Source organism: Dendrobium catenatum, unplaced genomic scaffold (genome assembly GCF_001605985.2).
Source record: "Dendrobium catenatum unplaced genomic scaffold, ASM160598v2 fragScaff_scaffold_1342, whole genome shotgun sequence".
Classification (NCBI taxonomy): domain Eukaryota; kingdom Viridiplantae; phylum Streptophyta; class Magnoliopsida; order Asparagales; family Orchidaceae; genus Dendrobium; species Dendrobium catenatum.
The window spans coordinates 198,736-222,593 of NW_021319804.1; the positions used below are offsets into that span (position 1 = coordinate 198,736).

The 23,858-nt window shown below is 34.2% G+C and overlaps 2 protein-coding genes across 3 annotated transcripts in view; both read right to left on the reverse strand.

The window, feature by feature from the left end:
• Positions 1–7,240, reverse strand: part of LOC110105765 (kelch domain-containing protein 4) — a 59,673-nt gene extending 52,433 nt beyond the window's left edge. The window contains exons 1-5 of one of the 2 annotated variants that reach the window (XM_020835391.2): positions 7,028–7,240; positions 6,862–6,948; positions 6,415–6,483; positions 1,823–1,955; positions 1,686–1,732 (exon numbers count right to left, since the gene is read on the reverse strand). In XM_020835391.2, coding sequence (XP_020691050.1) covers positions 1,686–1,732; positions 1,823–1,955; positions 6,415–6,483; positions 6,862–6,948; positions 7,028–7,159 — 468 coding nt within the window. In that variant the 5' untranslated portion in view covers positions 7,160–7,240. Of the gene's footprint in view, positions 1–1,685; positions 1,733–1,822; positions 1,956–2,512; positions 2,569–6,414; positions 6,484–6,861; positions 6,949–7,027 lie in introns of those variants that run through there. The other variant, XM_020835393.2, reaches the window with a different exon arrangement.
• Positions 7,241–16,787: 9,547 nt separating this feature from the next.
• Positions 16,788–23,858, reverse strand: part of LOC110105767 (probable bifunctional methylthioribulose-1-phosphate dehydratase/enolase-phosphatase E1 1) — a 35,100-nt gene continuing 28,029 nt past the window's right edge. Inside the window, exon 12 of the mRNA XM_020835396.2 lies at positions 16,788–17,321. Within this exon, the coding sequence (XP_020691055.1) occupies positions 17,230–17,321 (92 nt within the window). The 3' untranslated portion in view covers positions 16,788–17,229. The remainder of the gene's footprint in view (positions 17,322–23,858) is intronic.

Here is a 23,858-nt window from a genome sequence, read left to right on the forward strand (position 1 = left end):
CTTGATGTAATCCAACTAAAATAAGAAAATAATTGGTCAAATCATGTTGTGTTTGAACACAAGCAACAATTACTATATACATATCCTTCATAACTTGAATATAAGTATTATTAACTCTTTTTTTCTAAAACTCTCTAGAGCAACTCTCTTAAAACTTTATTATATGATTTCTCTAAATCAATAAATATCAAATGTAGATTCTTCTTACTTCTCTATACTTCTCCATCAAACCTCTCAACAAACATACAGCTTCCATACTAGACCTATTCGGCATGAATCCAAACAAATTTTGAGAAACATTAATATTACATTGTAACCTATGCTCAATTACTCTCTGTCACAATTTTAATATATGACATATTAACTTAATCTTTTATAATTCACACACTCTTGTGCATCACCTTTTTTATTAAAAATAGAGATCAACATACTCCTCAACTCATCTAGTATATTTTTAGCCTTCAAAATAATATTTAAAAGTCTACTGAGCCAAAAAAAATTTCTTGATCTTCTACGCATTTTCATGCTTCTATTGAAATATCATCAGGCCCTAATGCTTTTCCACACCTCATTTTCTTCAAAACCTTTCCAACTTTGATTTTACTAATACAACGATACAACAACAACAACATCATCATCATCAAGCCTTTATCCCACCACTACATGGGGTCAGCTACATGAATCATTTTTCTCTATTGTATTTTATTAAGAGTATCTATTTTTAATATGATGATAAAAATAGAAATCTCTATTTGCATTTAGGGTGCTAAGGTCACTAAAGTCAATCGTATTCTTACAACCTTTATTAAAATGTTTATCGAAATATCTCATCCATCTATGTTAAATATCCTCTCCTAAGAAAAATATTTTTTTTTTGTTTTCATCTTTAATGCACTTCACTTGAACTAAATCTATACTTCTCATATCTTTTTGCTTGGTTAACTTATACGTACATCTTTTGCCTTCCTTAGCATTTAAAAGATAATACATGATAAAATATGAGACAGGATAAACACCAACTTCTGAAAAGTACCAGTAACTTAGATAAGAAATTGATAAAATTTCAATGAATATGTTTTATTATCTACCATGTTTCTAATAGCACAAAAGTTGTACCCTTTAAGTAAAGCGCAGGATTGAGCAGTAAGGCTGCGCATTATTCTGCAGAGTGACATACACCATAAAGCGTAGTTAACGTTGTGAAGCATGCGCTTCATTGTCCTTGCAAAATGCGCCTCTCTGCTACTTCCTAATAAAAAAGGCCTCCTCAATGATGGCTTAGCATCATTTGCTACTCATCACACCACATTCTGTCTATTAATTACTAGTTGGTAATAGATTCCCTTACTAATATTTAACTTAAAATACCATTTATCATTTCATAAAGTTGCTCTAATAATGGTCGTTAAATATTATGATATATGTAATCTTTTATGAGACGTGTGCTTTAGTTAAACAAAGCAGATGTTTTGCATGCATCACATCATTCAAAGCAAAAAAATCCTATTATGTGCCTCATGTGTTTTAATGACAACCTTGTCAAATGCAATCCAAGGGAGGAAGATATTTATACCAAACTAAGAAAGAAACTCAAACGCCAAGAAATCAGCATAATTCTCATTTCTAGTCTAAATATAAATAAATAAATATATATATAGGAAGAAAAATATATTGCAATGATTTACCTTGTAATGATGGAACCGTTCTTGATTCGGAGAGGTGAACTCACCACCTAATGGGGAAAAATAATCAGAGCAATCAAATGGATTAAAGTGCTTCCACTTTTTCCTCAATTTCAAAATTTAGGATGAGATTAATTTACCAAATATATAAATATTATTTTTCCAAGCAATTGCCTGATGAGCACTACGAGGAGGGGGGCTGTTTGGGCTTGATATTAATTTCCACTCATTTTTCTCTACATCATAGCGATATAGATCACCATAAACAAAAGTCTGCAACAAAAGCTCAACCAACCAACATTAGGTAGAAATTTCAAGATTGGTCATAGTTTAAGCCCATGAAATATACAAACAAGCACAAACAAATATATAAATAACTATGAAAACACATCTACTCATATAAGGATAAAAAATGAGGATCACTTGTAATTTATATGGCTCATCAAAGATTATAAAGAAGAAAATAATTCATAAATTATCATTAAGAAAGCAACAATTAGCATAGATAGGATGTTCGGTTCAATGTTATCTAAAATATACTAGCAATGTCAAATAGATAATATTATCAAGTAAATGACAATGTTATTGTTTAAATGCAATGCATTTGGTTCGAAATTATCTTGAATAATGTAATGTTATCTAGAATGATTAATGGTGATTTTGATATTTCCTTTTATTGTAAATTTTAACCATCAAATAGCCAGACATCTACATTTCAACAAATTTAAGCGACATCTAGATGTCATCAAATTGCTAATTAAATTTCATTTACAATTTTTTTATTTAAAATGTCACTAAACCAAAAAGCTGACATCCAAAACATTACATACCCCTGATGTCAGTGAATCAAATAGCTCCATAGTACTTTGTCCTTTGTACAGTCTCCCTTCACAACGTAATGATTTTACATTAAAGTGAACTCAAAGTAAAGCACAGACACACATTGAAGTGAAGAAAAAGAAGTCCTTTACATGATTTAAATTGAAGCATAAGTTGTCAAATTATACTAATCACTTTTATATCAGATGCATAAAAAAGTTCGTCTATGTAGCAATAAATCTAGCACTGAAAATGCTTCAATTTGAAATATATATATATATATATATATTCAAACTAGGAAAAGCCAAGTCTTATGAGACAACATTCACATCCATTTTGTTAAGTTTGAAAGGTATGCATTCAAGTTTGCATGTGTAATTGCAGGAATAGCTAATGCATTTTTTAATGGAAATAATAAGAAAAAAAGCTAACATTTAATCAAATAGTTACGTATTTGAATGCTAAAAACAGTTGTCATAGAAATAATTTAGTTTCAACATGCATGCATAATCAGACAAAACCAAACCCTCCGCCTAAATGGAAATATAACATTCTTTCTAACCCTAACTAAACTTTTTTCCTAAAATGCACGAAAAGTTGGTTATAATGTATAAAGAATGCGAGCAAATGAGCATGAATGACATGAACAGAAATGCAAATGAAGTCCAAAATTATGTTCTGTTTCATGATGAATTCCTCTCTTCAAGATTTTTATGCTTTAAAAAAAAAAGATTTTTATGCTTTATTCCTTATCATAAAAGAAAAACCCAGTTTATTGAACAGGTTTTTATGACTATTCCAAACTGTAAAGCTAAAACTATACAAGAAACCAAGGACCTCGGTATCTTCATATTTTATGGCAAGTTTGAGGATATATGATAAGTTAACAATTAGAATTGGTTTCCATTCATAGCATAATCCCGAAAAAATAAATTAATCCTTGAAGCATTACCAACTTAGTTAAGCAATTTATGTGCTTTGCACTACCATATATCAGTAGGTAAGGAGGTATAATAAAAAAAAAACAAAGAAACTAATCCAAATAAAGAATTTTCTAAGAATAAGATGTTGGAAGTTAAAAGGAAAGAAATTATTAAAAGTGAATGAAATTTGATGAGGGAAAAAATAACTGCTTGCACTAAGAAATTGTCATAAAAATTTTAGAAGAACATAAAATAGATCATACCTGTGTAAGGAGATTTGGTCGTAGAGAGGGGAAGCACAAAAACGTTATTAAAGATTTTTGTTTTTTTTTTTGCTCATGAAGAATAGCAAAAAATAAAATCTTATGAGAAATACAAGGAAGCTAAAAGATTTCTTAAATTAAGTAACTAGAAAATTTAAATATATATGGCTTTGATGATTTGTACAGTTGGTTAAGTACAAAAGAAGAATAGAAGATTGAATACAAACTAAATAAGGTAGAAGCAAAAAGATCTAAAAACTTTAATCAAGATAGACATATTGAAACTTGAAAGTTAACAGAATAGGACCTTAGACAATAAAAAGACGTCAAAGGAAGAAGAATTAGATATTTGGGTATTTATTAAACGAATTTTGAAGAAAAAAATTCATTAGAAAATAAGATGAGCATAATTTTAAAGTATATTGTAAAATGATCCTAAAATTTAGCTCAGTTAAAATTAAAGAAGATACATAAAAGTAAAATTTTAGGTCTAAATGATATACCTATTAAAATTTTGACAGATAAGAGACAAATTGGAGGAATGGAATGATAACGTAAACCACATCAGTAATAAATATCATCAAATCAATTAAATCATATGCCAGGAAAATCTAAAGTGTTAAGGCGATTAATGAGAAAACATAGAAGGAAAATTTTTTTCTTCATTTAGTTTTTGATCTTCAAAAGGAATATGAACAAATACCACAAGTATTTCGATAAATAATAAGAAGAGATGTTGTGTCTCAATGATATAATGTAATTATTAAATATATGCATAATACAACAATTACTAGAATTAAAAGTACAATGCCAAATGAATTCAATTACAATACAAATATATTTAAAGAGCAACTTTTTTTTTTTTCTTTTTCTTTTTCTTTTTTTTTTTTCATTGGATGTGGAAATGATTATAAAGATCAGCCAAAGTGAGGTAACATAATAGATGATATTTTTAAATGACAATTTTGTCATATGTGGAGATGCATATAAAGCTATGATGAACAGACACGGGCATACAGACACGGATACGGGACACATCAATTATTGAAAATATAAGATACGAATACGGGTTAGAAACAGTATTATATTTTGAAAAAAATGTATAAAAAGTGAATAAGCTTAATATTAAGAATAATTGAGAAATAAGAAGTCATTTCAATAGTATTTATGTTTAAAATGATTAATATTAGGATGTGAGAGTGGTGTTGATGTCATGTGTTAGGCATTAAAAGAGAAGGGAAGATAGCAATCCTGTCGAGATTCGAGCATCGGACGTCGATACCGAGACAAAGTCGGTCGTCGATGACTCGATGTTGAGATGACATTAGACAAAGAAAATATGTCAACATAGAGTGGGTGTGTAATTGTGGGTGTAGTATTTGTTGGCATTAGACTTCGGTTTTGAGATGATTTTGAAAAGTAAATATTGTGATGGTGTTGTACGTTGATGTTGAGTTGTCATTAGTTGTTGTTGTGAAATAGTAGTTGTAATTCGACTGAGAGAAATGAAAATGAAAATGTTGGAATATTGAGTACAGACAATTGACTTGGGGTTGTGAAGAGAGTTAAAAATATAATTTTTATTTGTTCATAAATAAAAATTTAAATATAAAATTTTATATTTTAAAAAATTCAAAAAATACTTAAGACATGAGTGTGGGACACGCGTGTATAATTTATTTTTAATATTTTTTATCAGACACGTCTTCAGCGTGTCTGGTACATGTCGGAGGCGTGTTGGACGCATGTCGTGTCCAATATGTGTCGGACACTGCATACCTCTTTGAGGAGAAGTGACAATGCATTATAGATATAAAGATAGCCAGTCTGAGCTATCATAATATATTATTCATATGGCAGTTTCCATGAGGGAGACATCTTCTAAAGAAACATAAAGTTAAATAATACAAGAAATTTTGAAAAGAAATATGATTAGAATTGATAATGAAATGACTAGATGCATGATAAAAAAAATTTTAGGACATGAAATCAATAATAAAGTAATTTGGAAAGAAAGTTGCATTAAACAGAGATATGTTTAGGTGCAAAAGTTTTACAATAAAAAAGAATTGAATATAGCTAAAGACAAGTTTATAGAGCTAATATTGGGTCTTAAAAATGGATAAGTTCATTAAGATTACTAATTAATAAGGAAATATAATTAATAATTAAAGGTAAATTTTATAATTATAATTAAAAAATTTATATAACATATATTTGAGTGTAGAGAAACAAGCAAATCACTAACAACCAGGTTCAATGTGGTAGAAATAAGAATTTTATCATGTGTGTGTGGTAAAAATATGAGGGGTAACATGAATAACAATTATATTATCAAACATATGACAGTAGCATAATTGTTGATCAAAATTAATCAAGATAAGTACAATTATGATGATGTTGGCAGTGCAAATACTAATTGATAATAAGATGGACAAAACTAGACTTAAGTGGTCGTAGTCTGTACAACATAGAACAAAAAAAGCACCAATAATGTAAGTAGATAGAACTAGTGTGAAGGATCAGGAACTAAACAAGGGTAGAACAAAGTTAACATTGCCATAAGCCTTGCAAAATAAATAATAATAATCAGAGCTAAGACCTCGTAATATAACAAAAAAAAAAGGTAGTGATAGGAATGATAACAAAAGAAAAATTGTACTAAAAGATTCCAAAAATAACAATAAAGCAGATATTAACCACTAATTACATAACACCAAACAATACCTTGTTCCCATTGTAGAATTCTCCACCATATAGAATCAACTCCGTCTCCTTTACTGGATTTATGGACAACTACATTACAGGGAAACCATTAGATACGTTGCAAAACAAATACTCTTCACCTAATCTTAATGGAATAAGTCCAATTTTAATTAAGAGATTACTCTGAGTGCAATTATATTTTTTTAAGGAAATAAACAAACACCCCAAAAATCAAAAGTTGAAATTTTACTACTAACCTTCATCTATCAGGCTCACTAATTTATTTAAAATAGAAGTTTTTTCTCTTTTCTTTTCTGTTTTGTATTTGAAATATTAAGGGATTCCTTTGCTCTTAGTTACAGTCTTCAAATTCAAACATCAGCCCAACTCGGTGGAAAAATGATTCTTTTATAACATATAAGTTCACCGAGTAAGACTCCACAACCCTAGAAGCATTTCCACACATACCGTGCAATTGGATCGAGGGGAAGGGGCAGGGACATTCTCCTCCACATGAACCTCCTTCTTCTTGGCCTCCTCCTTCTGAATATTCCTCTGCCTCAGAGAAAGATCAAATTTGGTTACGAGAAAGTAAACTAGAGATAAATACATGGACGCACGTGTGGGATATTACAAGGATAGCATCAATGTCGTCCTCTTCCGAGACCTTCTTGCTCTCCCTTCGGATTCTCTTCCCCTCGGACTTGGCGGTCTTCCTCTCCGTCTTCTCCTTCCCTCTCCCGGGCTTCTTCCCCTTCTTCCCCATATCCTACTCACTTTCTTGCGCGGCGCCGGGCGGCCCAATGGCTCTGCTGTTATGTCGATGAGAGGAATCGGCTTTGCAAATAACCCGGCTGTCCGGTTCAATAAGTGTTCAGAATATTAAAATTTAAAATTAAAAAGTAAATATTAATTTAGAACTTCTTATATTGATATGGTACCAATTATAAAGTTTGTATTGATATTAAGCCTATCATGTGAAAGGTTTGGGTTTAGACTGGGTAGACTTCGACCTAAATGATGTTAAAATTTGGAGCAGCTGACTTTATATGTCTTGTGATAATAGTAGTTGGTCAAAAGTATTCTTTTTTAGAAATATATATTGAAGTTAGTTTAAGATGACATTTCTATTTCTCTCTCTTATATTTGTAGATTATTTATTAGACTCTAAGTCATTTAAATTTGATTAAAAATCAATTTGAATTTTAATTCAAAGTTTGTGGACTCTTTTAGTTCAAATGCGGAGAAATGAAGCTCGAAGGAAAAACTTTGAATCTTGACGTGCAATGCGACCAATCTCGCAAATATCTCTTCTCCTTCACATATCACTGCTTATATGATTCCTTTCCCAACTTGACAATAGCCCACTATGCCTTTCCCAAGTAATGTCCTTCAATTAGATCAAAAACTCCTCTTCCCATCACACTCATTAGCGGGTCCCCTCGTAACCTTTTTCAACTAACATTGTTCATCCTCTGTCACAAACTATTAGTCTTGAAAATTCTTCTTTTTCTTCATATGTTGTTGTTTGTGTGATGCATTCTTCAACATGTATTCAGTCTATGATATTTTCCTCAGCAATGTCCTCCACTCCGCCTGTAAACTCCCCTTCTCTTCCTGTGCATGCATGCTTGCAGATAATCCTATTGTAACCTGACCAAATAAAACTCATTCCTCCACATTTGAAAAAGAAACGCAATAACTTAGGATTTTATCATAGTTTGAATTACAAGCTCAAAAAATTCACATATGTCTTGTAACACCCTAGAATCTAATGGAAGAATTGGACTTTCTTAATTCTATAATTAAAGAAACTCATCACCCAATAATTATAACCATAGTTGCTAAATTTTTTCGAAAGCATAAAAGCAATAGTCAACTTTCATTTCACAAAAATATAATTAAAATGATCTAAATCATATAAGTCTGTATTTCAAATAATTAAATGTTATATTACAAAAGCACACTTTAGCAATTTGGATTTCAAAACCTAAGGGTGTCATTATGTGGCACGACCCAAAAACCTGTGGATCTGAACCGAAACCCAACCCAAATCTGATCCGAAAACCTGACCCGAGTCACCCATTTAACAAACGGGTAGGGCTAAGGTTTTTTTTTTGACCCGATTGAAACATCGAGTCAGGTTCAAGTAAACCTGCAAACAAGATCGTAACCTATTATACCTATCAACCGCTCGCGCTCATCGCGTACGCTAGCCCTCACCCACCCACGCGAACTAGCCCATTGCATTCAACCGGGTTAACATGTCTAATTGTGTCGGGTTGGGTTCGGGTCTAAATTCTTAACCTGGTTGGACAAACATGTTGAGTTTGGGTCAAACGTTAAGAGCGGGTTAATTTCGGGTATGACCCAAACCCTAACCGAAAATTTATTTTGACACACCTACTAAATCCTGCCTCTATACTTGATATACTCGGCAATACCTTTACCTTTTTCATAAACATTAAAAGGGCAAGTAAATTTAACTAGCTTAGTGGATTCCTCCTAAACCCTTCTTAGTTATCAAATTCAGTTTATTATATATATATATATATATAATATATATATATATATATATACTAAAAGTAATTAATCAAAGAAAAACATAAGGGAGGGATTTCATAATATATAAAGCATAAGCAAAATAGGAATTTAAAAAATTCCAATATGTATACTTGATTTCGGGGTCAACACTTATTTTTATAATCACATAATCACTTCCATTGAAATCTCGAGAAGTCGTATTAAACACTCACTTTCATAGACTCACTTGCATTTCATTTTCACGTTCACTTCCCGCCAGAATTCATATAGAATTTTGGAGTCCACTAAAACATAACTCAGAAGATTTCTCAGTCTTATTGCTGAAATGTTAACATACAAAATGGATGACTAAAATGTACATGTCATAATGTTTGTTTATATCTTCACTTTTCTTTGTACCTTCATTTACCTCCAACAGCTATACACAGTAGGTGGGGCTAGAATTCTTCCCACTTCTACATTAAGCATAAGGGATTAGAAGAGTACTTGTAGTGTTAATTAACCTCTCACACCTACTTCTAGCAAGTGGGCCATAATCCCTCCCATATATGCATCTAGCAAATGGTGTCATAATAGTATATTTGGGGCCCTTAGTAACATAACACATAGTGCACTTTTTCATCTTAATAAATTTACTGAAATTAAAATCAAAAACTAGATTTTAGAAGTCCGCATGGAGCTCTACAATTTCTTGAACTAGCTCAACGAACAAATCTCGGACCTTAGTCTCCAAATTCATTCCCCCTCTTTTCCTTTTTTTTTTTCCTTTCCTCCTACTCTCTTCTCCGGCAAGCCTGACCAGGTGGCGGGTGAGTTTAGAGGATGGTTTAAGATATTTTAATAATAAATTTTCTACCATTTTGAACTAGCATCACCGTGCTTGATTGCCTTAGCGCCATAGCTCTCTGAAAAATCTTCTAAAAGCCCCCATAATAGGCTAAACTAAGACCAAGTGTGACAACGACACTTCCTGGCACTGTGGTGTTCGCTCAAACCTATTTATTTGTCAAATTTTCTGAGAGTTTAATGTTGAGGCGTTGCATCACCTTATGTTTTGGTGCCCACAGAAAAACTCTGACTTGGATTTTTTACCTTTTTAATCCCAAATATTGGTTACTTTTTACTTCATTCAATATTTTAAGATTCATAAGTATTAATTAACTTGAAATTGAAGAATAGCTACATAGCATTACCTGGATTTGATGACATATGTTATTTTCTCCTCTCCTTACAAAAATATTGTCCTCGGCATTTCAAATATAAAGCACACATAATCAAAACTCAATCAGAATAAGTCAAGATGCAATTATCTCATCTCATACTCTTTCTCCCAAGTTGATTCCGGCTCTGATCGATGCTTTCATTGAACCTTGACAATCAAAATCTATTTGTTCATTAACTTCTTTACAACAAAATACATAATATGCTCATGTTTTCTCACTAAGTCAGATTGGGATACACTTTATTTCAGCTTTTGAAACCCTCTGATCAAATTCTGCCACCCATTTTCTCAACACAAATATATTAAAAACATCATTGATGTCAGACATATGGTCTGGCAGAAATAACCTATAAGCACATTTTTCAATCCTCTCAATGCCTCAAATAGTCTAATATACTGAGGGCTCATCTTGTTATCTTTTCAAAATATGCTAACACCCTTCATTGGGTTGACTTTCAGATACAAAATATCACCGAGGCCCCAGCTGAAATTCTACAGACTTGTGCTTAGGGTCAATATATTTTCTTTGCATGTCCTGAGTTGCTTCTAAAATTCTTCTAATCATCCTGATCTTCTCACTAGCATTATCCACCAGTTTAGGATCAATCAATTTTCTTTCTCCTACTTCAACCCAAGATAAAAGGTGTCTTGCACCCTCTTCCATATAGAGCTTCATAAGAAGTCATATTAATACATATTTGGAAGTTGTTATTATAAGTAAACTCAACTAGAGATATATGGTCCTCATAGCTTCCACCAAAGTCCAAAATACAAATCCTCAATAGATCTTTCAAAATCTGAATGACTCCTTCTGTCTATGAATGAAAGGTCGTACTAAAATTCAACTTCGTCTCCAGACCTTCATGAACACCTCTCCACAATTTTGAGATGAATATGTTATCTCGATCAAAAATAATAATCTTAGGGATTCTATGTAGTATGATAAACTCTTTCACAAATAATTGAGCCAGCTTATTAGCATAATCAATATGGCTCATTGGCAGAAAATAAGTAGATTTTGTTAATTGATCTATAACCACCCATACTACATGATAGCTTTGCCTATACCTGGGAAAGCCTATAGCAAAATTTATAGTGATCTCTTCTCACTTTCACTTTGGGATAGGCAACAACTATAATAAACTATTGGGTCTCTAATTTTCAACTCACCATTTGACATGCATCACATTTAAAATCAAACTCTGATACATCCTACTTCAATCAAGGCCATTAATATATGTACTTCAGGGCTTTATGCATCTTGTTACTACTATGATGAAAGGTATATCCAAAATATTGGCTTCACGTATAATTTCTATCATCATATTACCATTACTGGGACCTATAATCTACTACCATAGAAAATTACCCCTTGCTCATCTACCCACAATTTAGCTCTTCTTCTAGATTGAATTAGATATACCAACCTCATATATTCTTCATCTATTTTCTAAACTTTTCTAATTATGCCTTGCAATTAGGGTTGGACTATTATTTGAGAAATAAATGCAATAGGTACATCAGATGAGCATATCACTTCTAATTACATCCTTTCCATCTCTCTAATCAGTACCTACTTTGAAGCAAGCAAGCAAGCTGCTACTCCAATAAATTTCCTTCTCAAAGCATTAGTAACCATATTTATTCTACAGCAACCTCTACTGTAAAGTCAACTTTTTTTTAGTAAAAATATACTTCAAACTCTGGTGATAGGTATAAATCTCACATCTAACACCATATAGATAATGCCACCTAATTTCCAATGCAAATGCATTCATTACCAACTCCAAAGCATGAGTCAGATAATTCTTTTATGCAGTTTCAGCCGCTTGGATGCATAAGCTACCATATTTATGTTATGTTGCAACACACAACCCAAGCCATTCAATGAAGTATCACTATATACCTGAAATACTTCAATGCTCGATGAAATAGCTAATGCATGCTTTGATACCAAATACTCCTTTAGTTTTTAGAAACTCTCATCACAATCTGGTGTCCAAACAAATGGCATGACCTTTTGAGTCAAGCTTGTTAAAGGGATAACAATATGTGAAAGCCTCTCACAAACTTTCTACAATATCCTGCCATGTTTCAAAAACTATAGACCTTAGTCATAGACGATGACCTCTGCTAGTTCACAATAGATGCACCTTCTAAGGATCTGTAGTAATCCCCTCCTTACTCACCACGTGCCCCAAAAATGTCACAGAAGTCAACCAAAATTAACACTTTGAGAATTCAGTAAATTTTTATCACCTAAAAGTCTCTAAAGTTAATCTCAAATGGCTTGCATGCTCCTCTTCATACTTTGAATACACCATAATTAATTAAAACTTAATGAACTCCGGTGTAGCCATATAGCTCAATGGGAGGAACATGCAAGTGAGGTTTTTGCGCTCCCACTAAGCTCCTCCTGCTAATCCACCAGACGATCTCTCTTCACATCCACCTCCATTGCGGGTCGATGAAGCCTCATTGACAGCTCTAAAAGAGGCCAGTTGCTGCCTCAAACTATGACTTCCTTATGCTTCAAGTCTACCCTATAGCGCTTTCTTTAGACATTGAGCCACCTTTTGACCTACCTGGCCACCCATAAAGCACTAGCCCATGTATAAAAAAACATTGACATATATTCCACCTCTTATAGAAACCACATACTAAATCACTAATAACATATAGAAATCCCCCAACACTCCCAAATGTTATCGATCCTCCTCTCCTAAAATCACTAGCCTCTTTTTTGAACCTTTTTCCACTGAATACACTTATGGAGGGCTCTCCTCTAAACCTCTTCCTGTTGGCACCCCACCTATATTGGGTGAATATCAAGTCATTATCCACTACCCTTAGTCTTTCCACTAGCTTAGAAAAATCGCTGATATGAAATGGCACTAGGGGACGCCTCAAACTATCCCTCAATCAATGTAGGAAGTAATAACACTTTTCCTCCAAAGTGTTGACCAACTAGAGAGTATACCATGCAAGAGTTGAGAACTCTATTTCATACTGCATCACTAACTTGCTCCCTCATACCAACCTCAAAAAGGACTTCTGCATCTACTTCCTGGCATACGGCGTGCAAACCAGCTCCTAAAAATCTTAGCAAATTCCTTCCACTTGATTTATATATTTAAAATCCCCTAAAATCTCTCTCGCTGTTAGTCTATCTACCAGTGCTCTGTTTCTCCATAAACAAAATATTGTTAATGAAACCCTTCTTCCTAATGGGCACTCCATATTATTAAATGATTTTTTACTCTCATCAACCAGTCCTTTGCCACCCGAGGCTCAACAATACCTTGAAAATGAGGTGGCTTCAATCGTAAAAATAGTTGTAGATGCTTATCCATCTCATCCCCCTTTACTCCATCCATCATACCCTAAGCCTCACTCATTAGTTGGGCCACTAACCCAATAAAATATATCATCGAATCAAAAGTCATATCCACCAAAGTTTTTTGAACTGTTATAGCCTGACTAGAGCCATTAGCTGCTTTCCACTCTTGGGGGTTCATAATATAACAACACTTTAATCTAGATAATACAAGATAAATCAATTATTCAACACAACTAACAGGCAACAAGGTATATGAGAATCCAAACTCCCCTCCCATATTGGTACAATTCATTTCCTATGGCTCTAATTATAATTCCCCAATCCTTCCAAATACTGATCTAATATGGCCTCCTATAATGCCCTAAAATCTAATGGAGGGATTGGACTTTCTTAATCCTACAATTAAAGAAACTCAACACCCAATAATTATAACCAAAGCTACTAATTTTTTTCAAAAACAGAAAAGCAGTTGTTAACTTTAATTTTGCCAAAATATAATTATAATAATCCAAATCATAGAAGTCTTTACATCAAATAATTAAATGCTGGATTAGAAAATCATTCCTTAACAATTTGGATCACAAAACCCTGCCTCCATACTTGCTCTACTCGACATGACTTTTACCTTTTTCTTGAAACATTAAAAGAATATAGTAAGCTTAACTAGCTTAGTAGACTCCTCCTTTACCCTCCTTAGTTATCAAACTCAATTTATATATATAGAATTTTGAAGTCCATTAAAACATAACTCGAAATATTTCTTAACCTTATTATAGAAATGTCAACATATAAAATGTCATAACTAGAGTGCACATATCTCAATACCTATTTATATCTTCACTTCTCCTTGTTCCTCCATTTACCTCTCTCACCTATACACAATAGGTGGGGCTAGAACATAATAGCTGACCCAAACTAATAAAGTTTTTAGGAGTCATTATAAGTCCAAATCATAAATTATCCTCACCATAGCATAGATATTATAATAATTTAATTACACTATATTTTTTTGATAATTTTGGGATTTATGCAAATCCTTAGGAAATTAATACATATCATACAAGAAATTAACAATATACAATGAAAAAAAATTAATGTAGCTGACCCCATGTAGTGGAATAAAGACTTGATGTTGTTATTGTTATTGTCAACAACAAGAACAACAAGCCTTTATCCCGCTATGTGGGGTCGACTACATGAATCATTTTTCTCCATTGTGCCTTATTCAGAGTCAACTTCTCATTTATATCTAATAAAGAAAAATCAGATCTAATATTTTCTAACCAAATCTTTTTAGGTCTACCTCTACCTTTCTTAACATGAGTCAAATTTAATGCATCTATTTTCCTAACCGAGTCATTGGAAGGCCATCTTTTTATGGGACCAATTCATCTTAGGCGGCTCTCTCTAATCTTATCTTCCATTGTAGCTACTCCAACCTTTTTCACGTATATGCTCATTTTGTATCATGTCTCAAAGAGTAAAGCCACTCATCTACCTGAGCATCCTCATCTCTGTAACACTTAACTTAATATTATGTTTCTCTTTTAATGGCCAACACTTTGTACCATAAAGCATTGCAGGTCTAACTAACAACTTATAGAAATTTTCCTTAAGTTTGAGGGGGGGTTTTCTATTACACAACAAGCCTGGAGCATTCCTCCACTTCAACCATCCAACATGAATTTCACTAATAATATCCCCATCTATTTTATCATCACTCTAAAAAATAAACCCAAGAAATCTAAAATGTGTACTCTTATTAATGACTTGATCACCCTAAGGCACAATCCCCCAGCTGGATCTACTATTACTAAAATTACATTATATATACTAAATTTTAGATCTACTCAAACGAAAGCATTTAAACTCTAAAGATGACCTCCATAATTCAAGTTTACCTTTAACCCCCTCTCTAATCTTATCAGCAAGAAGAATATCATCAACAAAAAGCAAATACCAAGGTACAATCTCCTACAAATGCTTAGTGAGAACATCCATGACTAAAGCAAAAAAATATGGGCTTAAGGCTGATCCTTGATGTAATCCATATGAAATAGTAAAATACTTGGTCAAACCACCTTGTGTTTGAACACAAGTAACAACTCCTGCATACATATCCTTAATGACTTGAATATAAGCATTATTAACCTCTTTCTTTCTAGAACTCTCCATAGCACTTCTCTAAAACTTTATCATATGCTTTCTCTAAATAAATAAATATCATATATAGATCCTCCTTATTATCTATATACTTCTCTATCTAATCTCTCAATAAATGTATAGCTACCATAATAGACCTCTCCGCATGAATGCAAATTGACTTTGAGAAAATTTAATATCACACCGCAAACTATGCTCAGTAACTCTCTCCCATAGTTTTAAAGTGTGACACATTAACTTAATTCCTCTATAATTTGCATAATTTTGTTCATCACCTTTATTCTTAAAAACACGAATTAAGACATTCATTTTCCACTCATGTGGCATTTTTTGTCTTAAAAATAATATTAAAAATTTTAGTAAGCCAAAAAATTCCTTCATCTCCTAAGCATTTTTATACTTATATTAGAATATAATAAGGTTCAACAATTTTTCCTCACTTCATTTTCTATAAAACCTCTTTATCTTCAATTTTAATAATACACCGATAAAAAACAAAAATCTTTATTTTCATTTAACTTGTTAAGATCGCTAAATTCAATCGCATTCTCATAATCTTCATTAAAAAATTAACAAAATATTTCATCCACCTTTGTGGAAAATGCTCTTCTAATAAAAGCATTTTTTGATCTTCATCCTTAGTGCACTTCACTAAAATCAAATCCTTGCTACTACTATCTTTTTGCTTGGCTACATTATACATATATATTTCTCCCTCCTTAATAGCAAAGTTATTAAATAAACCATTATAAACTAAAACCTGGATGAGAAAATATTGATAGATCAAGTATAAAATTAAAATTATATTTTACATATGAAATTGTTAGATTATGAATAAAAAAATTGATAATTTTTAGTTAAAATGAATAAAATAGAAGAAAAATAAATAGTAATTATTATTAAGGAGCTTAATAGGTAGATTTTTTTTTAATGATGGGCTTTTACAAAGTTATTGCTCATTTTAACTGTTAAAATTATGAATGGAATAGGTAATGGTATAGATAGTTGAAAGATAAATCTATGATATATTGAGAAATAAAGGCGCGTGTCAAAGACATGTTGATATAATATATATTTCCATCCAAAGTAAATTAATAACCAATTGATTGCAAAAATAGAAAATAGAGAAACATTGAAATCCTTTTCTCAAATTTTAACTTTCACTGCCGCTTATATTCTGCAAGGAGCAAGAAATATGCTCTACACGAAAGTCCTTTGATGACCACAAGATCAACAAAACAAGTGATGAGTTACAGAAAGCCTCCTTTATCGGAGAAATTATATTATATTGTTCAGAGACCGGATGCAGAACTTTGTCCGGAGACCAATCAGAATATACAGCATCAGCGGTACCGAGCAGTACGAGCCGTGATACCGAGCGGTATCGAGCTGTATCGAGCACAGGAGTGGCATGGCGCATTCTACTTGATCTCCGAACGACGTTCGACGTCCACACTAATAATTAATCCATTTATTGTCACACCTCCGCATAATATATATATTTTTCGTATATATTGTCTAAAAAACGCGAATAGTCTTCAGAAAATATTACTCCAATTCAATTTGATCATATTTCTGCGAAGGATGTAATAGTCTGAAATCCATGATAATCTGGGAGTGGTGCGTTTCCAGGACGAATGGAAATGATGACATCGAGACCTGCAGAGTAGTTCGAAATAATTTTTTTTTTTTTTAAATAAATGCAATACAGCAGCAGCAATCAGAATTCACAAGCTGGAAGAAAAAAAAAAGAAATGAATTTGCAGAGAACGCAGAACAATTTCTCTTCACATTTTCTTAATGTAATAGAATATATACATATATTAAGAGCTAGGAAACCAAATCACTACAGTTGCAGATATTGCTATAAATCAATGGCTACGATTAAATCAGTGGCAGAGATTGAAAGGCGCAGATTAAGTAGAGTGGTGGACAGTAAATGCGAAAACTGCAGGAGCAGCTTATATTCCCTTAACAAACAAACAAAATAATAATAATAATAACATGACATGTGCATTGACTTGCACTTCGTGGTATATATAAGTTGTTGCATCCTCAAATATTTGCGGCGATAGAGAGACATAGAGTTTAGCATCTTAGCTCTATACAAAGATCCAGTACATAGAAAGATGTGAGAGAGAGAGATGTGCAATAGTCATAAGTGACACCAAAATTTTAACGTGAAAAACCCTGAAAAAGAAAAAGATCACAAGGTCTGACCCAATTAAAATAAATCCACTAGTGCTTGTTGTTGATTATAAATGATGCCCTTCCTCAAGCAAAGGCGTTGGCTCCATATATACATCATATTGAGAACATTACATAGTTGAATGGAGGTCGGAAGAACTGCAGTCGCACATTATTTTTTAGGAGTTGGAAGAATCTCATGACATGAGAACTGTACTCAAGAGGATGTTGGCCTTTTCGTTTGTTTAGTAGGATGGTAGTCAAGCGACGGAGGTTGGAGGGACCATAGTCGACTAGCAACGGCAATTGGTGGGGCCATAGTCGACAGGCGACGACAGTTGGAGGAGTCGTAGTCGATAGGCTATGCAGGTCGGAGGGGCCATAATCGGCAGGCAATGGTAGTCGGAGGGACAGTAGTCGGCGGGAGATGGTGGTCGTAGGGACCGTAGTCGGCGGGAGACGGTAATCGAAATGATCGTAGTCAGCAGGCGACGCTGGTTGGAGGGACAATAATTGACGGGCAACGATGGTCGGAGGGATTGTAGTCAGCAGGCGACGGTAGTTGGAGGTAAACCCTATAGTTGTGGCCAGATGGAGGTCCGACGACAACGATCGGGCAGAGGTACGGCAATTGTGGCCGAGTTGTGAGGGTTCGTTGGCGGTGGTGAGTGGAGTTTCTAGATACTTCAAGCCTCAGAGCTCTCTAAAGTTTCTAGCCCATGATCTAAGCCTCCAAAAGCTCAAGTCCCCAAAAAGTCCTCTTCATGTAAAAAGTGGGGGTCAATTTATAGATTTTAAAGGTTACATGTCCCGTAAATATGAATACGATATGGGGCAAATTCATAGTATTCCATCCAACAACCCATATTGATTCCTTCGATCATAGAGCATTTGTCAAGCATTTAAGTGCATTAATGAAGTCAGAATTAAGCGATCTTGGGCTCGTTAGATTCATTTCGTTGAGTTGCTCGATTCAACTATAAGCATGTCATATTTAGAGATCATTTGGTCATATCCAATTAAAGCTTTGAACCTTCCAAATATGCTTTGATGCCTTGATTCAAGCTCATTTGGGTTCGGATTGGACCAATTTTAGTATTGTTGGGTTCGTTTCACTAAGACGTTCAATTTGACTATAAGTTTGCTGAAATTAGAGTTTAGATGGTCCCATATTTAATTTTGAAAGTTGCCGAGTAGAATATGCCTCAAGATTCGTGCCTAATCAAGATGATTTTTAGTGATGTATCATAAGTAAACACAATAAATCTAAATATAGCAATGAAAATTTTGATTTTTTTATGGAGAGATGTGGTTGCCCTTAATAATACAGTGGCTGAATTTAGAGCACTGCTGAAGAAAATTATGAAGTAATCTGGAAGAATTGAAAGCATAAAATGTATCTAAACAACTTATTCCGCCACGACAAGCCGAGAATCAACAACAACAACAACAACAATATCAAGTATTTATCCTACTACGTGGGGTCGGCTACATGAATCTTTTTTTCTCTATTATGTCCAGTTAAGGGTCAAATTCTCATTTAAATCTAATAAAGAAATGTCATTTTTAATCTTTTCTAGCCAAGTCTCTTTAGGCCTACCTTTATCTTTCTTAACATAAGCCAAATCTAATACATTTATTTTCCCCACCGGGTCATCAAAAGGCCACCATTTTATGTGACCAAACTATCTAAGGCTACTCTCTCTAATCTTTCTTAACACTGTCATTGCCAGTTCCCAAATCCTGGATGAGAAAAGTGAAAGGTTGCGTTAAGTAGTCGACAACCAGCATAAAACTTGCCAAATAAACATGAAATGAAGCCAGAATCAACACTGCAAAAAAAATTATATTATCATAATTGAACATAACATGTTGAAGTGGATAATTATTAAAAAAAAAAAATAAGGGCGGGGTTATTTGCATGAACAATGCACCTATAAAGCAGCTAGTACCGGATATACTAACAATTAACAAAGTAGTTTCCTAGATCAAGTTTTAAAATACTTCTGGAAAAGTTAGGAATCATCTATTCTCCAGCATAAAGGGGAGTGAAAAATGAGGGAATTATTTTTCATGTAAAGAAGTGGGGGGATAAAATTCTTGTTTAGTAAAAATTAAATTAAGATCCTTCTTATTTTGATTAAAATTATTATCTTTTCTGTTTTTTGAATCTCCTAGATTCAAGACTTACTTTAACATCACTATTCTATCCCTAGGGGCATGGATAAGAAAATTAAGAGATTCTTTCACCTCTATTTTTATAAACTATTAATATGCCTCAATGCATGCTATGCAGATTAAGTGTCAGAGCGGAGAGGTTAGTTAACCCGGTCTGTAATTCAAAGAGAAGGTCCATGCTACTGCCCTTAGGCAGAACTACGAACCAAGGTGTTATCGCATGTGTTGCACAAAAACTTCTGCGCAAAATTAAATGAGAGAAAATAATTTATGAGTATAGATACAAACTCTTCAAAAATAAATAAATATAATATATACCTATAAATTTAGGGAGAGGGATTATGATGCATGCAAATTTCAGTTTATTTTAGTTTTTTATTGTAATTTGAATGCCATAGTTTTTTTTTGTTTTTTTTGTTTTTAATACTATCCTATGATGGAGAGCATCCAATGATCATGAGTAGATAGAGCTTGGGCTTGGCAAGCTTTGGGTGTGCTAGCTGCTTGGGTTCTTTGGTTTTTAAGCTGCTGGTTGCTTCTCGGGTTGGGCCTTGGCTACTCAATTTTGGGTTGTGGTTTTTAGGAGCTGTTTTGATCTAGCTCATAAATGCTTGAGCTGATATTTAGCTCATTATTATGAAAAGATATTCCTCTTGTAAGCTCATTATGTGGAGTGGAATTTTGTCTTTTTCCCTTCTCTGTGACCCCTCAATTTTTTCCTCCTGATGCTATTTCCCGTGGCTGGTTCCTTCACCTTTTTGGTTGTCTGTTCCGGTTCCCCTGGCTGCCTATTCCAATGCCCCTGGCTGTCCGTCCCGGTTCCCCTGGCCATCCATTCCTTCCCCTTGACTGCCTTTTCTCGATTTTTTGGGTGGCTGTTCGGGTGTTGTTTCAAGATTAAATGCTAGCCTTCTATTTCCCCTTACCTGAATGATTCGGTTGGAGGTGGATTGGCTATTTGGCTGTCCCCTTTTCTCTTATAAATTAGAAGTGTTTTGAAGCATAAAAGGTTGTTGAATATTTGAGCAAAGTTTCTTACAAAACATGAGGGTTTCTTCTTTCTTGGAAAAGCTCGAGAGCTTGTTCAATTTCTCTCTTCCTCCCTACTATTTCGTCTTGGGCTTCTAACCCCTTTCTTCTCTCCACGAGTTCCACTCCACTTGTATCTTTCTTCTTGAGCTATTGGAGTTGTTTGTTGGCTGATTTGGTGACATTTGCCGAAGAAGTTTTGGTGGATATTGAACCTTGTAGCTGTGGTGGACCCTTGGTTTGCAAGCCCTTAAGCTCTTATCTTATACTGCCTACTTTTTTCGTTGCATGTGAGGAAACCGCTAGCCAGTTGTTCTGAGGGCAGTGTTTTTTAATTTTAATTTTGTTTCGTTTGTTTGACTTTTGTTTGTTTTTTAAGTTTGTTTGGATATTGGTATTCTAATATTGAATCCAGTCATGTTCTTCTAGTTCTGGTGTTCTCCTCTATTGGCTTTCTCAATCTAGCTATCCGCATCAGATTACCACATGTAATTGCATAGAATATATATATATATTCTAAATAGTTGGGAATGATGATAATTATTAAGATATAAGAATATGCTTTACTGTATGTAATATAAATATCGCATGTAAACCTATATAAATTTACTAAGATAGCATATGGATAATATTTATACCTATATATATATATATATATATATATATGCAAATGTACAAAATCAATCTATGACCATATATATGCGTATGGGAGTAATATGCATGTGTAATATATTTTGAATAAACATTAAAAATATATACATATATTTACTCAAAATAATGATAATTATTATTATTATGATTTATGTATGATTATATGTATGTATCATGTGTGTGTGATAGAGGGAGAGAGAGAGTATTTTATATTTATTATGGGGTTGATTGGTTGGAAGTAAAGTGGTGTAAAGTATTCCTTTTGTTGTTTGGTTGTATAAAAAAAGAATGCAATGTAAAGTAAATAAAATGTAAAGTATTCTAGTTTATTTTTAAGGTAAAGCAAACTCGTCCAATTTTGAGCGAAATTTTTTTCACAGAAACCAAGCTGCCTTTTATCGCCACCTGCAGCCGCGACCTGCCTGCTGGCCACAGCTTGTCGCCGACTACCCACCACCACCACCATCGACTAGGGGTGTAAACTTATGACCCGACCTGAATAACAATAAATATAACAATAATAATAATAATTATTATTATTATTATTTATTTATGTAATATTATATGTATGTGTCATGTGTGTGTGATAGAGGGAGAGAGAGAGAGAGAGAGAGAGAGAGAGAGTTTTTATATTTATTAAGGGGTTGTTTGGTTGGAACTAAAGTGAGTGTAAAAAATTCCTTTTGTTGTTTGGTTGTATGAAAAAAGAATGAAATGTAAAGTATTCTAGTTTATTTTTAAGGAAAAGCAAACTCGCCCAATTTTGAGCGAAAATCTTTTTAACTGAAACCAAGCTACCTTTGTCTCCATCTGCCGCCGCAACCCGCCTACTGGCCACCACTGGCCATAGCCTGCTACCGACCCGGCCACCACCCACCACCGCTACCACCACAACCACCTTCAGTCAAAGGTGTCAACTTATGACCCGACCTGAAAAATCTAGTATCGGGTCGACCTGTTTAACAAAAACTGGTTGGGTTTTGGTTCTAATACCCGACCTGTTTGAAAAATCAAAGTGAGTTCAGGTCAACCCGCCAACCTAAAAATGACTCACGTGACTGCACTGCGTCCACTCCAGCCCACGTGGCTGTGTCCAGACTCCAACCTGCATGGTCACATCCTATTCCTACCCAGTCGCGCTCGACCCGTGCTCTGTGCTCTCCTAGATTCGCATGTCAGGTCGTGTTGACCCGGATTTGGGGCGGGTCATGTTCGGGTTCATATTTCTGACTCATTTGTGTAATCGGGTCGGGTTCCTGTTGGAGCAGTCTAGGGCGGGTCAGTTTCAGTTTGAACTTGAACTCGACCTAAAAGCCCATTTTAACACTCTTACCGTCGGCCACGACCGCTGCCACTTGCCGCCGGGGACCCGCCTTCTAGCCACCACCAACTGCTCGTCTTCAACAACCCTTGTCGCATGTGACCACCATCAACCACTACCCGTCGTCACCCAAAATCGCCCATCATTGCCACCACTAGCCTCTAGTGACCAACCACTAATCAACACTGCAATTGTCGGCCACCAACCACCATACTCTTTAAACTTTACATTGCATTCAGTTTACTTCAAACCAACTATAAAAAAATAATCTCACGCATTCCCTTTACACTCATCTAAAAAACGACGGAGCCACACCACAACAAGAAATTTATTGTGAAATTTTGGGAGAAATAGTACAAACATTTCTTCTCTCTCGCTCTCTCTTCGTCCTCTTCACCCTTGCACCATTCTCATACACACAAAACATAGAGAAACACATTTAAACTACCAAGGAACACAACCCTTCAAGAAAAATGAGTAAGAAAACTATCAGCCCGCCTCACAGCGTCACGATGCTCGACACTCTGTCTACAATCTGTTTGACAGCATCGTAGCGTTGGGTTCTGAAGCGCCGAAATGCTCCATGGAAGCACCGGAGCACCCTGCCCTATGTTTGTCTCTAAGCAAATTATGTAGCGCAGCAGTGCTCGGATACACAGCGCCACAATGTTGTGTGGTTGTACGACAAAAAAAAAGGTGTGCAAAGCATCCAAAACCCATGTAGGAGGACCCCCTGTAACCTCCCAACGAGCTCGATCAATGGAATTGAGGTCTGGGCAGCAGTATAACTCAATTGATCGACATAATCAGATTCCACACAAAACTAACAT